The sequence below is a fragment of the Heterodontus francisci genome, chromosome 2, assembly GCF_036365525.1.
Source record: "Heterodontus francisci isolate sHetFra1 chromosome 2, sHetFra1.hap1, whole genome shotgun sequence".
NCBI classification, from domain to species: Eukaryota; Metazoa; Chordata; class Chondrichthyes; order Heterodontiformes; family Heterodontidae; genus Heterodontus; species Heterodontus francisci.
In genome coordinates, this window is record NC_090372.1 from 207,557,385 (window position 1) to 207,570,857 (window position 13,473).

Consider the following 13,473-nt stretch of genomic DNA (forward strand, 5'->3'; position numbering starts at 1 on the left):
TATTAAAAAATCATTCTCAGGATGTGGGCATTGCTGGAAAGGTCACCATTTGTCACCCATTCCTAGTGCCAAAAAAGTGGCGGTGTGCCTTCTTGAAAGCTTAATAAAATTGAGTGGCTTTTAAGCAACTTCAGGGAAGGGGGATTTTGACCCAGTGACGATTAAGTAATGATATATTTACAAGTTAGGATGGCGTATGACTTGGAGGGGAACTTGCAGGAAGTGGTGTTCCCATATGCCTGCTGCCCTTGTGGTTTAGGCGGTACATGTTGCAGGCCTGGGAGGTGTTGGTGAAGAAGCCTTGCCAAGTTGTTGCAATACATTTTGCAGATGTTACATACTGCAGCCACAGTGCGCTGGTAGTGGAGGGAGTGAAGGTTTAAGGTGGTGGTTAGAGCACCGATCATGCAAGTTTCTTTGTCCTGGATGGTGTTGAGCTTCTTCAGTATTGTTGGAGCTGCACCCATCCAGACTAGTGGAGAGTATTCCATCTCACTCCTGACTTTTGTCTTGCAGTTAGTGGAAAGTCTTTGTTGAGTCAGGAGGTAAGTCACTCACTGCAGAATACCTGCAGTATTTAAGTGCCTGCACCAGTTAGGTTTCTGCTCAATGGTGACACCAGGATGTTGATGGTGGGGGATTCGGTGATGGTAATGACGTTGAATACCAAGAGCAGCGGGCTAGACTCTCTCTTGGTAGAGATGGTCATTGCATGGCACTTGTGTAGCAAGAATGCGACTTGCCACTTATCAGCTGAAGCTGGAATGTTGTTCAGGACTTTCTGCAAATGTGCACAGACTGCTTCATTATCTGAGGAGTTGCAAATGAAACTAAGCATTTCATGGTCATTTTTACTGATACCAGCTTTATATTTCCAGATATTTAAAAAAAAATCAAAGTCTCAAACTGACTTTTGGGATTTCAACTTGCATTCATTAGATTATTAGTCAAGACATCTGTATTTTTACTCCAGTAACATAACCACTAGAAGATCGTACCCATACATGAAGTCTATGTTTTCATGGATGATCTTGTGCTAAAATTGCAGTAATTTGTCCACTCAATTTGCCTTGTCTTCTGCTACAGATTCACATACTATACTGTGCTGAAGGTTTGTGCTTTGTGAAGCTTCCCATTTCTAGCGCTGAGTTTGGGAAGCTGAGGCTATGCAAAAAGTTGTACTTCAGAAGCACACAAGCTGCATGGCTTGATAGTTGATAGTCGTTCACCCTAGTCTACCCTGTAATGCTAAAAAGAAGTCTTTGTTCCGAGTTGCCATTATCTTTACTTGCCTTTCATCAATATCATGCAGCTGTCATAATGCCCACCCAACTTGTGTCTGTTCAATTACTGCCTAACATACGGCTCAGCAAAAAAGCCAGCCGATTTTCCATCTCCAACAGCCCAGCAAGCTGCTGCAAGGGGTGTCCAATTGGCACCCACAACAGATAGTGCCATTCAAACAAAGCCAAAACTCAAAATTGCTCGCGCCTCCCGAGAGAGACTTTTGATGGGTACAGCAACCACTCTGCAGATTTCTTGTCTGTTTTAGGAGGAAAATTAATATTTAAATTGCAAAAATGTGCAATAAAATTCAGAATTCTGTAAACAACACATACAGCTCAACCTTTACAGACAATAAAGATGACTGATATGTCTAGCTAAATGAGACATTTCAATTGATGAAAACTTAGGAAGATTTAATTACAGTGAGTAACGGTAAATGACCTACCCTTCACTTTTAAAGATGCTGTTGTCTGCTGATCCCCTGAGTCGCAAGTATATTTTCCAGCATCCTCAACTCTTAGGCTATGAATATGCAACTCAACACAGGAACCCCTTTGTTTCATTTCATGTTTTTCACTTGGATGAAGTACCATTGATCCCTTCCTCCACTCCACTGGGGCATCCGGTTTTGTAATCTCACAGTTCAGAATGGCAGTACTATCCTCTTCAGCTTCCTTATTCTGAAGCTCTTGTTTGAAAAGCACAGGAAGGGCTAAGAGAGACAATAATTTCGCTCATGATGATGAACTTCAACTAAGATTCAAATTTGATTTCTGGATACCAACAAAATTTCAAATAAGCTCACTTAAATGTTTGACAAGGCTATTCAATATCAGCGTTCCGCGACCATTCCTCAACAGCCTGAATGCGCTTTTAGAGTTGTTGCCATCTCTAGAACTGCTGAATTAAATTACTCCTGGATGTTAACATACAAATTGCAACTTACCTGCGTCTTCATTTTTGTCAGCCTGAACTGAAGAATGTTACAATCTGCACTAACGTTACACAGTTATATACATAGAAACATAGAAAATAGGAGCAGGAGTAGGCTATTCGGCCCTTTGAGCCTGCTCCACCATTCATTATGATCATGGCTGATCATCTAACTCAGTAACCGGTTCCCGCTTTCCCCCCATATCCTTTGATCCCTTTTGACCCAACAGCTATATCTAACTGATTCTTGAAAAAATACAATGTTTTGGCCTCAACTGCTTTCTGTGGTAGTGAATTCCACAGGCTCACCACTCTCTGGGTGAATAAATTTCTCCTCCTCTCAGTCCTGAAAGGTTTACCCCATTTCCTTAGACCATGACCCGTGGTTCTGGACTCCCCCACCATCGGGAACATCCTTCCTGCATCTACCCTGTCAAGTCCTGTTAGAATTTTATAGGTTTCTATGAGATCCCCCCTCACTCTTCTGAACTCCAGCGAAGAGAATCCTAACCGACTCAGTCTCTCCTCATACGTCAGTCCTGCCATCCAAGGAATCAGTCTGGTAAACCTTCGCTGCACTCTGTAGCAAGAACACCCTTCCTCAGATAAGGAGACCATAACTGCACACACTATTTCAGGTGTGGCCTCACCAAGGCCCTGTGTAATTGCAGCAAGACATCCCTGCTCCTGTACTCGAATCCTCTCGTTATGAAGGCCAACATACCATTTGCCCTTTTTACCGCCTGTTGCACCTGCATGCTTACCTTCAGCGACTGGTGTATGAGAACACCCAGGTCTCGTTACATATTCCCCTCTCTCAGTTTTGCCGTTCTGATAATAATCTGCCTTCCTGTTTTTGCTACCAAAGTGGATAACCTCACATTTATCCACATTATACTGCATCTGCCATGCATTTGCCCACCTACTCAACTTGACCAAATCACCCTGAAGCTTCTCTGCATCCTCCTCACAACTCACCCTCCCACCCAGTTTTGTGTCACCTGCAAATTTGGAGGTATTATATTTAGTTCCCTCATCTAAATCATTAATACATATTGTGAATAGCTGGGGTCCTAGCACTGATCCCTGCGGTACCTCACTAGTCACTGCCTGCCATTTGGAAAAAGACCTATTTATTCCTACTCTTTGTTTCCTGTCTGCCAACCAATTTTCTATCCACCGCTATATGCTACCCCCAATCCCATGCGCTTTAATTTTACACGCTAACCGCTTATGTAGGACTTTGTCGAAAGCCTTAATTGTGTCTAACAAGACAACTCATTTTCTACCTATTTTTAATTTAGTCTTCATCAAGCGCATCACAAGTAGACACTCCATTTCTACGTAATTCCAGAGTTCTGAGCATAACTTCACAAAAAGGTTCAAAAGCAGTTCAGAATATTTTTGCCAATTCAAACACTACTTTATTTCAAACTAATGTCATTCTAATGGGTAAAATGAACAATAAAATGCTGCAATTTCCATCTCCCAAAAAGTGCTGACTTCTGCAATAATATGTGACAGTATTTTGGCACAAAAGGAAAAAAATTGAACAAGGAATCCATAAGACCAACAATTATAAATAAAACGATGGATGCAATCTTATGGGAAGATGGAAAATAAACTATTCATCAGGAGTCATGATTATTGGCTTACCCTTTACTTTTAGGTTGGCCGTTGTCTGCTGATCCCCTGAATCACAGGTATATTCTCCAGCATCTTCGGCTTTCAGGCTATGAATATGCAACTCAACACAGGAACCTTTTTGTTTCATTTCGTGCTTCTCACTGGGGTGTAGTACCATAGATCCCTTCCTCCATTCCACTGCTGCTTCCGGTTTCATAATCTCACAGTTCAGAATGGCAGTACTATCCTCTTCAGCTTCCTTGTTCTGAAGTTCTTGTTTGAAAAGCACAGGAAGAGCTAAGAGAGATAGTAAATTAGTTCATGATGATGAACGTCAGCTAAAATTCAAGTCTGTTTTCTGAACATCCACCAAATTTGAAACAAGCTCTCTAAAAAACAATGTTTGAGGAAGCTATTCAATGTCAGGATTCTATTAACATTCCTCAACAGCCTGAACATTTCTGTCATGGGTCACAATCGTACATTGGGCAGAAAGTCCCATCCACCAGCTAAGAAGTCGGGGGGGAAGCCCGCCTCCGCCGGGCCTGGGGAGCCAGGATGGGACTTTTCACTCCTCAGGCTCTGAATTGGCCTTGGGCGGGACTTCCAAGGAAGGCAAATGGAATTTTAGCATTTATTGATAAAGGATTAGTGTCTAAAGGTAGGTAAGTGTTGCTGCAACTGTACAAGGCAGTAGTGAGATCGCACCTGGAGTATTGCGTACAGTTTTGGTCCCCTTACTTGAGGAGGGATGTACTGGCATTGGAGGCAGTTCAGAGGAGGTTCACTAGATTGATTCCAGGGATGAGGGGTTTGTCTTATGAAGAGAGATTGAGCAGTTTAGGCCTTTACTCCAGAGTTTAGAAGAATGAGAGGAGATCTAATTAAGGTATGTAAGATGATTATGGGGATTGACAAAGTAGACAGAGAGAGGATGATTCCTCTGCTGGGGCAATCTAGAACGAGAGGTCATAGTTTTAGGATAAGGGGTAGCAGATTTAAAACAGAGCTGAGGAGAAATTACTTCTCCCTAAGGGTCGTGAGTCTGTGGAATTCACTACCCCAAAGTGCGGTGGATGCCGGGATATTGAGTAAATTTAAGGAGGAGATGGACAGATTTTTAATTAGTAATGGGTTGAAGAGTTAAGGGCAGGAAAGTGGAGTTGAGGCTGAGATGAGATCAGCCATGATCATACTGAATGGCGGAGCGGGCTCGAGGGGCTGAATTGCCTACTCCTGCTCCTAGTTCTTATGTTCCCCCTCCTTGAGGCAGGAAGTCCTGCCTAATGGAGCTGCGGGCCAATCAGTGGGCCGGCAGATCTTAGTCCCAGCAGCTCCACTGGGAGCAGAGGCCACTGCTGGAACTACATCCAGCCATCGCAAGCAAGGTGAAGTACGGCCCGGAACCAAGGTACGTTTTTGGGGCCTCACTGGGGACAATCGGCTTAGCCCCGGCGAGGCAAGTGGGGGTCAACTGGTGGGGAGTGGGGGAGTGGGGTCGGGTGGTGGGGAGGGTTTGGAAGTGTTGTGCAGTGGGAACGGTTGGGGCTTCGGGGGAGGCCCTCCGTGAGGCACAGGATACCCGATCAGGAGACGCTCCCCGCCCACAGCCTGCAAGAAGGCCGCTTGGTGGTGTTCTTGGGGGCTTTGCCGTCCGCCTACCACAGGTAAAATACCCGCGGCAGTGGGAGGAGGCCCTTAAGTGGCAGTTAATAGGCCACTGTCCTGCATAAAACTGCAGCAGGGGCGGGAAGTCGTCGGGAACAGCCCTCCCCGCCTCCCACTCAATTTTACGCTCTCCCCCCACAGCCCTCCCCCCACCCCCCGCCCCACCACCCCGCTCATTGGGGGGCTGTAAAATTCCAGTCGTGGTTGCTTTTTTCTTCACAACTGCTGGATTGGATTAGTGCTTGCAGTACTGTATTAGGTTTTGTAATCTCACAAAGCAGAGTAATGGTACTAGCTTCTTTAGCTTCTCCATTTTGAAGCTCTTGTTTGAAAATCTGAACCAGGGATAAGGGAAACAACATTTTAAATCCTGATGTGTCTTAATCAGTCAAGATGCCCTTCTGCACTCTCCAAGAATCTCGATACGCAAATATAACTCTGTTCCGTTTCACTGAAACAATAATCTATTCTAATAGTTAAGAGTACCATTTCATTACGATTAAACAGCAACCTACAGTACTTCACCGTACTACAGTGGCAGCTTTGTGATATTTCTATTGTTTTAGTGGCAGCTTTATGATATTGCTATTGTTTTTATTTCATTTCATTCGTGTATGCACCTTCCATTACACCCCCTATTCACTGTGTAGCAGCAAGGGCAATTAGAGATAGGCAACAAATGCTGGCCTTGCCAGCGACACCCACATCCCATGAAAGAATAAAAGATGTCCTCATATTTTTTTGGTTCAATTATTGCTTTTCAACTCCTAATATCCATCTATTTCCTTACATTTAGACACTTCGAAGAATCTCAAAATTTGAAGAGGACAATCCAAATGTGACATTAGAATTATATGTGGTGTAATCTTATTTTACAAAGACAACTAGGGTCCATAATAGAAACATAGAAAAACAGGAGCAGGAGTAGGCCATTCGGCCCTTCGAGCCTGCACTGCTGTTCAATATGCTCATAGCTGATCATCCCAACTCAGTACTCTGTTCCCGCTTTCTCCCTGTATCCCTTGATCCGTTTAGCCCTAAGAACTATATCAAACTCTTTCTTGAATATATTTAATGATTTGGCCTCAACTGGGAGGGTGCAGTGCTGGACCTAATTCTGGGGAATGAAGCCGGACAGGTGGTTGATGTGTTGGTGGGGGAACATTTTGGTGATAGCGACCACAACATGGTACAATTTAAGCATGTTATGGAGAAAGAAATAGACAAGTTGCAAAAAAACGTTTCGGATTGGGGGAGAGCGAATTTTAGTAAAAGGCAGGATCTGGCCAAGGTAGACTGGAAAGAGTTACTTGTCGGGAAATCTACAGAAGAGCAGTGGGGGGCATTCAAAAAGGAAATGGGGAGCCCAACATGTTCCGTTGAGGGGAATAGGTAGGAGCATCAAGCCCAGAGAACCATGGATGACCAGAAACATTCAGGGTACGATGAGGAGGAAAAAAGAGGCTTTTAGCAAATACAAGGAGAGCAAATCAATGGAAGCATTAGTGGAGTACAGAAAGTGTAGGATGGAGCTTAAGAAAGCAATTAGGAGAGCAAAGAGGGGATATGAGAAAGCTCTGGCTAGTAAAAGTAGGGAAAATTCCAAGATATTCTATAAGTATATCAATGGGAAGAGGATAACCAGGGAAAGAGTAGGACCCATTAGGGACCAAGGGGGAAATTTGTGGGTGGAGCCAGAGGACATTGGTAGGGTGTTGAATGAATACTTCACATCTGTCTTCACCCAAGAGAAAGAGGATGTAGATATGGAACTTAGAGAGAGAGACTGTGAAGTTCCTGAGCAAATTGTCATCGGGAGTGACAAGATATTGGAGGTTTTGGAAGGCTTAAAAGTGGACAAATCTCCAGGTCCGGACGATTTGTGTCCCAGGATGCTGTGGGAGGCGAGGGTGGAGATTGCAGGGGCTCTGACCCTAATTTTTAATTCCTCTCAGGCCACGGGGGAGGTGCCAGAGGACTGGAGAACAGCTAATGTGGTCCCACTATTTAAGAAAGGTTGTAGAGATAAGCCAGGGAACTACAGACCAGTGAGTCTCACGTCAGTGGTAGGGAAACTATTGGACAAAATTCTGAAGGAGAGAATCTATCTCCACTTGGAGAGGCAAAATTTGATTAGGAATAGTCAGCATGGCTTTGTCAGAGGGAGGTCATGCCGAACAAATTTGATTGAATTTTTTGAGCATGTGACCAGGTGTGTAGATGAGGGTAGTGCAGTTGATGTAGTTTACATGGATTTCAGCAAAGCCTTTGACAAGGTCCCACATGGGAGACTTATCAAGAAAGTAAATGCACATGGGATACAAGGTAACTTGATAAGGTGGATTCAAAATTGGCTTAGCTGTAGGAGACAGAGAGTGATGACAGACGGCTGTTTTAGTGACTGGAAGCCAGTGTCCAGTAGCGTACCACAGGGATCTGTGCTGGATCCCCTATTGTTTGTCATTTATATAAACGACATAGATGACTGTGTCGGGGGTAGGATCAGTAAGTTCGCGGATGACACAAAGATTGGCCGAGTGGTTAACAGTGTGGTGGAGTGTCTTGGGTTACAGGAAGATATAGACCGGATGGTCAAATGGGCAGAAAAGTGGCAGATGGAATTTAACGCTGAAAAGTGTGAGGTGATACACTTTGGAAGGAGTAATGTGACACGGAAGTATTCAATGAATGGCCTGACACTGGGAAGTTCCGAGGAACAAAGGGACCTTGGCGTGTTTGTCCATAGATCTCTGAAGGCAGAAGGGCAGGTTAATAGGGTGGTGAAAAAGGCAGATGGGACACTTGCCTTTATCAATCGAGGCATAGATTACAAAAGCAGGGAGGTCATGTTAGAGTTGTACAGAGCTTTGGTAAGGCCACAGCTGGAGTACTGTGTGCAATTCTGGTCACCACATTATAGGAAGGATGTGATTGCATTGGAGGGGGTGCGGAGGCGATTCACCAGGATGTTGTCTGGGATGGAACATTTAAGCTATGAAGAGAAGTTGGATAGGCTTGGGTTGCTTTCACTGCAGCAGAGAAGACTGAGGGGTGACCTGATCGAGGTGTACAAGATTATGAGGGGCATGGACAGGGTGGCTAGGGAGAAGCTGTTCCCCTTAGTTGAAGGGTCAGTTATGAGGGGACACAAGTTTAAGGTGAGGGGCAGGAGGTTTAAGGGGGATTTGAGGAAGAACTTTTTTACGCAGTGGGTGGTAATGGTCTGGAATGCCCTGCCTGGGAGGATGGTAGAGGCAGGTTGCCTCACATCCTTTAAAAAGTACCTGGATGAGCACTTGGAACGTCATAACATTCAAGGCTATGGGCCAAGTGCTGGCAAATGGGATTAGGTAGACAGGTCAGGTGTTTTAATGTATCGGTGCAGGCTCGATGGGCCTCTTCTGCACTGTATTTTTCTGTGATTCTGCTTTCTGTGGTAGAGAATTCCACAGGTTCACCACGCTCTGGCTGAATAAATCTCTCCTCATCTCAGTCCTAAATGGCTTACCCCTTATCGTTGGACTGTGACCCCTGGTCCTGGACTCCACCGCCATCGGGAACACCTTTCCTGCATCTAGTCTGTCCAGTCCTGTTAGAATTTTGTAGGTTTCTATGAGGTCCCATCTCATTCTTCTAAACTCTAGTGAATACAAGGCTAATCGGCCCAATCTGTCTTCATACGTCAGTCTTGCCATCCCAGGAATCAGTCTGGTGAACCTTCACTGCACTCCCTCCATAATAAAACTGAAGGATTGATTCCAACTTTGGGGGGCCGTAGGAGCTGGCAGGCTTCAGCAGAAATCAGGCAGAAGGAAGAGGGAAGAGTCCCCTGCATAAGATTAGTGTTGGGGTGGGTGAGGGGGTACCTAAAAAGGGCTGCAAGTAGCAGGAGAGGGAGAGAAGACAGGGGCTGCAGACGCCCAAGGATTCTTGCTTATCCTGGTCCAAAACAAATATGCACAATTTCTGGTCACTCTGTTGCTTTCCACCAGGTTTGGTGTCATGTGATTTCAAGTTAAATGGAGTTACTGGTTTTCTATGCAAAATACGTCCCTTGCCCAATCTGGGGTAAGTTAAGATGGTGGGAATGCACCGGAAACACCCACGCCATCTTAACTCCCCTGCCCACATCTCTCCCGCCAGGTAGTCAGGGTGAAAACTGACCTTTAAGTTCCTTCTTTTGTCTAATTTACCACGGTCACAGAGCCCCAACACTTGAGTGATTTCTATGATTTTTTAAATCTAAGCTTTCTAGAGACACTGGTGGTAATTTTAACCTAGCTTGCCAGGGAGTAACTGGCAGGATCGGATTTGCTATCCATCCTACACCCCACTCAATTTTACTTTCCTCTGAATTCCAGTCGCTTTCCATTTAAGTCAATGTCATGGAAAATTGGATGGGGTGTATATTGGGTGGAATGCCAAACTTGAACATTAGCACCCAGAAATATTCAAAAAAATCCATTGTTTATGGATAATAAAAGTAAATACTGTGGTCTTGCTAACAAAAGGCTGGCAAAAATGGTCAAGTGACATGAAAAATCACAAATGACAAAAATTCTTCCTTTGAATTACAATGTGTTGTCCTACCCTTTACTTTCAAGGAAGCAGTGGTCTGCTGATCTCCGGAATCACAGGTATATTCTCCAGCATCTTCTAATTTTAAGCTGTGAATAAGCAACTCAACACAGGGGCCTTTTTGCTTCATTTCATGCTTGTCACTTGGCTGAAGCAGCATAGATCCCTTTCTCCATTTCACTGGGGCATCAGGTTTGGTGACTTCACAGTTCAGCCTGGCAGTACCATCCTCTTCAACTTCCTGATTATGAAGCTCTTTTTTGAAAAGCACAGGCAAGGCTGACAGAGACAGTAATTTGTGATTATTTAGTTTAATTAACATTGAAACCTTTGAGTTTCTTAATATCCTGATAAAATTCAAAACAATTCGACTGAATATGATACAGTATTCATTATTAATTTGAAAGAAAATATGAACATTTGCATATATGCTCAAACAGGATAGGAAGATAATACAAATGACTGTTGCTTTTAAAAATAATTCCCATACCATGTGTAATTTAAGACTTTTACGTGGTTACAAACAACTCCTATCTAAATAATTTCTAATAGTTTCAGGGAAATCTCCCAGCTTGATGATATAAACATATTTTTATTGCAAGATATGCAGGTCAGGCTACATAACAGGTGTTCCATGCCCATCCACTAGCACACCCACAATTGCAGGCAGAGGAGAACATACCTTGTTTTAGTAAATTTTAAATCAGAGATCACTTTCCAAAGGAAGCTGGGCCACAGATGCATTGAAACTGTTAAGATACGTCTAAATTGGTTGCTTCCGTGGAAGCACCCTGATCAAAATAGGTCATGCATGGCAATGCATGAAAGAAGACATAAGTCGTGATGAAATAAACAATGAAATGGAAGAATTATGAATTTAAAAATGTCAACTGGTAAATAAAACCATGAGAACATGGACACTGGTGCCACAGTCAAAAATGGAGTGGTGGTCACGTGACCCCTCCTGTACTGGAAATAAACAAACTTCTCTGCCAAGATGGAACTCATTATCCTCATCTGAAATATTCTGAGGAGAACACCACTGACATTGACAGGAGGGCTATCGCATATTAATGACCCTTATTGACATGAATGGATTTTTTTAAATTATTCTTTCAGTAATGCTCTGGGGACGTTGGTTCGAATCCCAACATGGCAGATGGTGAAATTCGAATTCAATTAATAAATCTGGAATGAAAAAGCTAGTCTAATTATGACCATGAAACCATTGTCGATTGTTGTAAAATCCCATCTTGTTCACTAATGTCCTTCAGGGAAGGAAATCTGCCGTCCTTACCCGGTCTGGCCTACATATGATTCCAGACCCACAGAAATGTGGTTGACTCTGAAAATGCCCTCTGACTAATGGTGTTCCGCAGGGATCAGTGCTGGGACCTTTGCTCTTTGTAGTATATATAAATGATTTGGAGGAAAATGTAGCTGGTCTGATTAGTAAGTTTGCGGACGACACAAAGGTTGGTGGAGTTGCAGATAGTGATGAGGATTGTGAGAGGATACAGCAGGATATAGATCAGTTGGAGACTTCGGCGGAGAAATGGCAGATGGAGCTTAATCCAGACAAATGTGAGGTAATGCATTTTGGAAGATCTAATACAGGTGGGAAGTATACAGTAAATGGTAGAACCCTTCGGAGTATTGACAGGCAGAGAGATCTGGGCGTACAGGTCCACAGGTCACTGAAAGTGGCAATGCAGGTGGATAAGGTAGTCAAGAAGGCATACGGCATGCTTGCCTTCATCGGTCGGAGCATAGATTATAAAAATTGGCAAGTCATGTTGCAGCTGTACAGAACTTTAGTTAGGCCACACTTAGAATATTGCGTGCAATTCTGGTCGCCACACTACCAGAACCAGGATGTTGCCTGGTCTGGAGGGCATTAGCTATGAGGAGAGGTTGGATAAACTCAGATTGTTTCACTGGAATGAGGGAGGTGGAGGGGCGACGCGATAGAGGTTTACAAAGTTATGAGTGGCATGGACAGAGTGGATAGTCAGAAGCTTTTTCCCAGGGTGGAAGAGTCAGTTACTAATGGACATAGGTTTAAGGTGAGAGGGGCAAAGTTTAGAGGGGATGTGCGAGGCAAGTTCTTTACCCAGAGGGTGGTGAGTGCCTAGAACTTGCTGCCGGGGGAGGTGGTGGAAGCAGGTACGATAGCGATGTTTAAGAGGCATCTTGACAAATCCATGAATAGGATGGGAATAGAGGGATACGGTCCCCAGAAGTGCAGAAGGTTTTAGTTTAGACAGGCATCAAGATCGGCGCAGGCTTGGAGGGCCAAATGGCCTGTTCCTGTGCTGTACTGTTCTTTGCTCTTTGTTCTCTGAAATGGCCTAGCAAGCCACTCAGTTTAAGGGCAATTAGGGATGGGCAATAAATGCTGGTCTAGCCAGAGACGCCCACATCCCACAAATGAATAAAAAAAAGTTTAAGACTACAAACACCCAGGCCTGCACCTTTAAAAGAGACTATCTTCCTGAGAAAACTCAACAGGTTTACCGTAAATCACGAACACCTACCTCACTTTGAACTTTAAACCACTTACTCTTTTTCCCTCTATCTATTCTTGTGTATGCATGTGTGGTTGCGACCATTTCGTGAATTGTGTAAAAATAAAGTTTTTTTTAACCTGCGAGAAACCTTGTCACTTGTCTCTTCATTTGACCCTAATAAACAACAAGGACTAACTCATCATTTTAAACAAAACACGACTGCGATCAGTTGGGAGGTGAACAGTGGAAATCACCCGCGCCCCTTACAACCTGTCCGTAACAATGTACAATCGTGATCAACAACCAGTATCCTGATAGGCCACAGTAGGAGGATTTCCCTTAGAAATGCCTTAAATGTGGGGAGGGTGGGCACTTTATGCTCTCCCCCACAGCAGGTATGGAGGCGAGGAGAGCATAAAATTGGGTGGAATGATGGTAGGCATGGGGGTAGCCTGTGAGTGGCCTTTATGCCCCTCTGCCAATTGAGGCCCTTAACTGGGCAGTTAATGTCCAGTTAAGGGCCTTATCCCACCACCGCAATTAGCCGTGCTGTGGGCAGGCTCTGTCGGTGCATGGGAAACACGGCACGAAATTTACCCATTTGATTACATTATTTTAGACTTACAGAGCTGCAGTTAGGAGGAATTATAAGGAAAAATTGCCCATTTTTGGGCACAAGATAGGTTGTGCATTCATAGTGCACACCAGAAGCCAAAGAACCAAGATTTGCCCTAATTTGGACCTTTGGTACCTCATCTGAATAATTCTACCTAGCTGCAGACAACAATCAAGCTTACCAGGAAGCTGCAGATGGATTTGGGCCTCATGCATTCTCCATTCACTTTCTAACCAAATTTGAATAGAAGTCCTT

At 44.1% G+C, this 13,473-nt stretch overlaps 1 protein-coding gene across 1 annotated transcript in view; it reads right to left on the bottom strand.

Moving 5' to 3' along the window:
• obscnb (obscurin, cytoskeletal calmodulin and titin-interacting RhoGEF b) overlaps positions 1-13,473 on the bottom strand; it is an 868,128-nt gene that overhangs the window by 505,434 nt on the left and 349,221 nt on the right. Inside the window, exons 74-76 of the mRNA XM_068053434.1 lie at positions 10,105-10,371; positions 3,877-4,143; positions 1,733-1,999 (exon numbers count right to left, since the gene is read on the bottom strand). Of these exons, the coding sequence (XP_067909535.1) occupies positions 1,733-1,999; positions 3,877-4,143; positions 10,105-10,371 (801 nt within the window). The remainder of the gene's footprint in view (positions 1-1,732; positions 2,000-3,876; positions 4,144-10,104; positions 10,372-13,473) is intronic.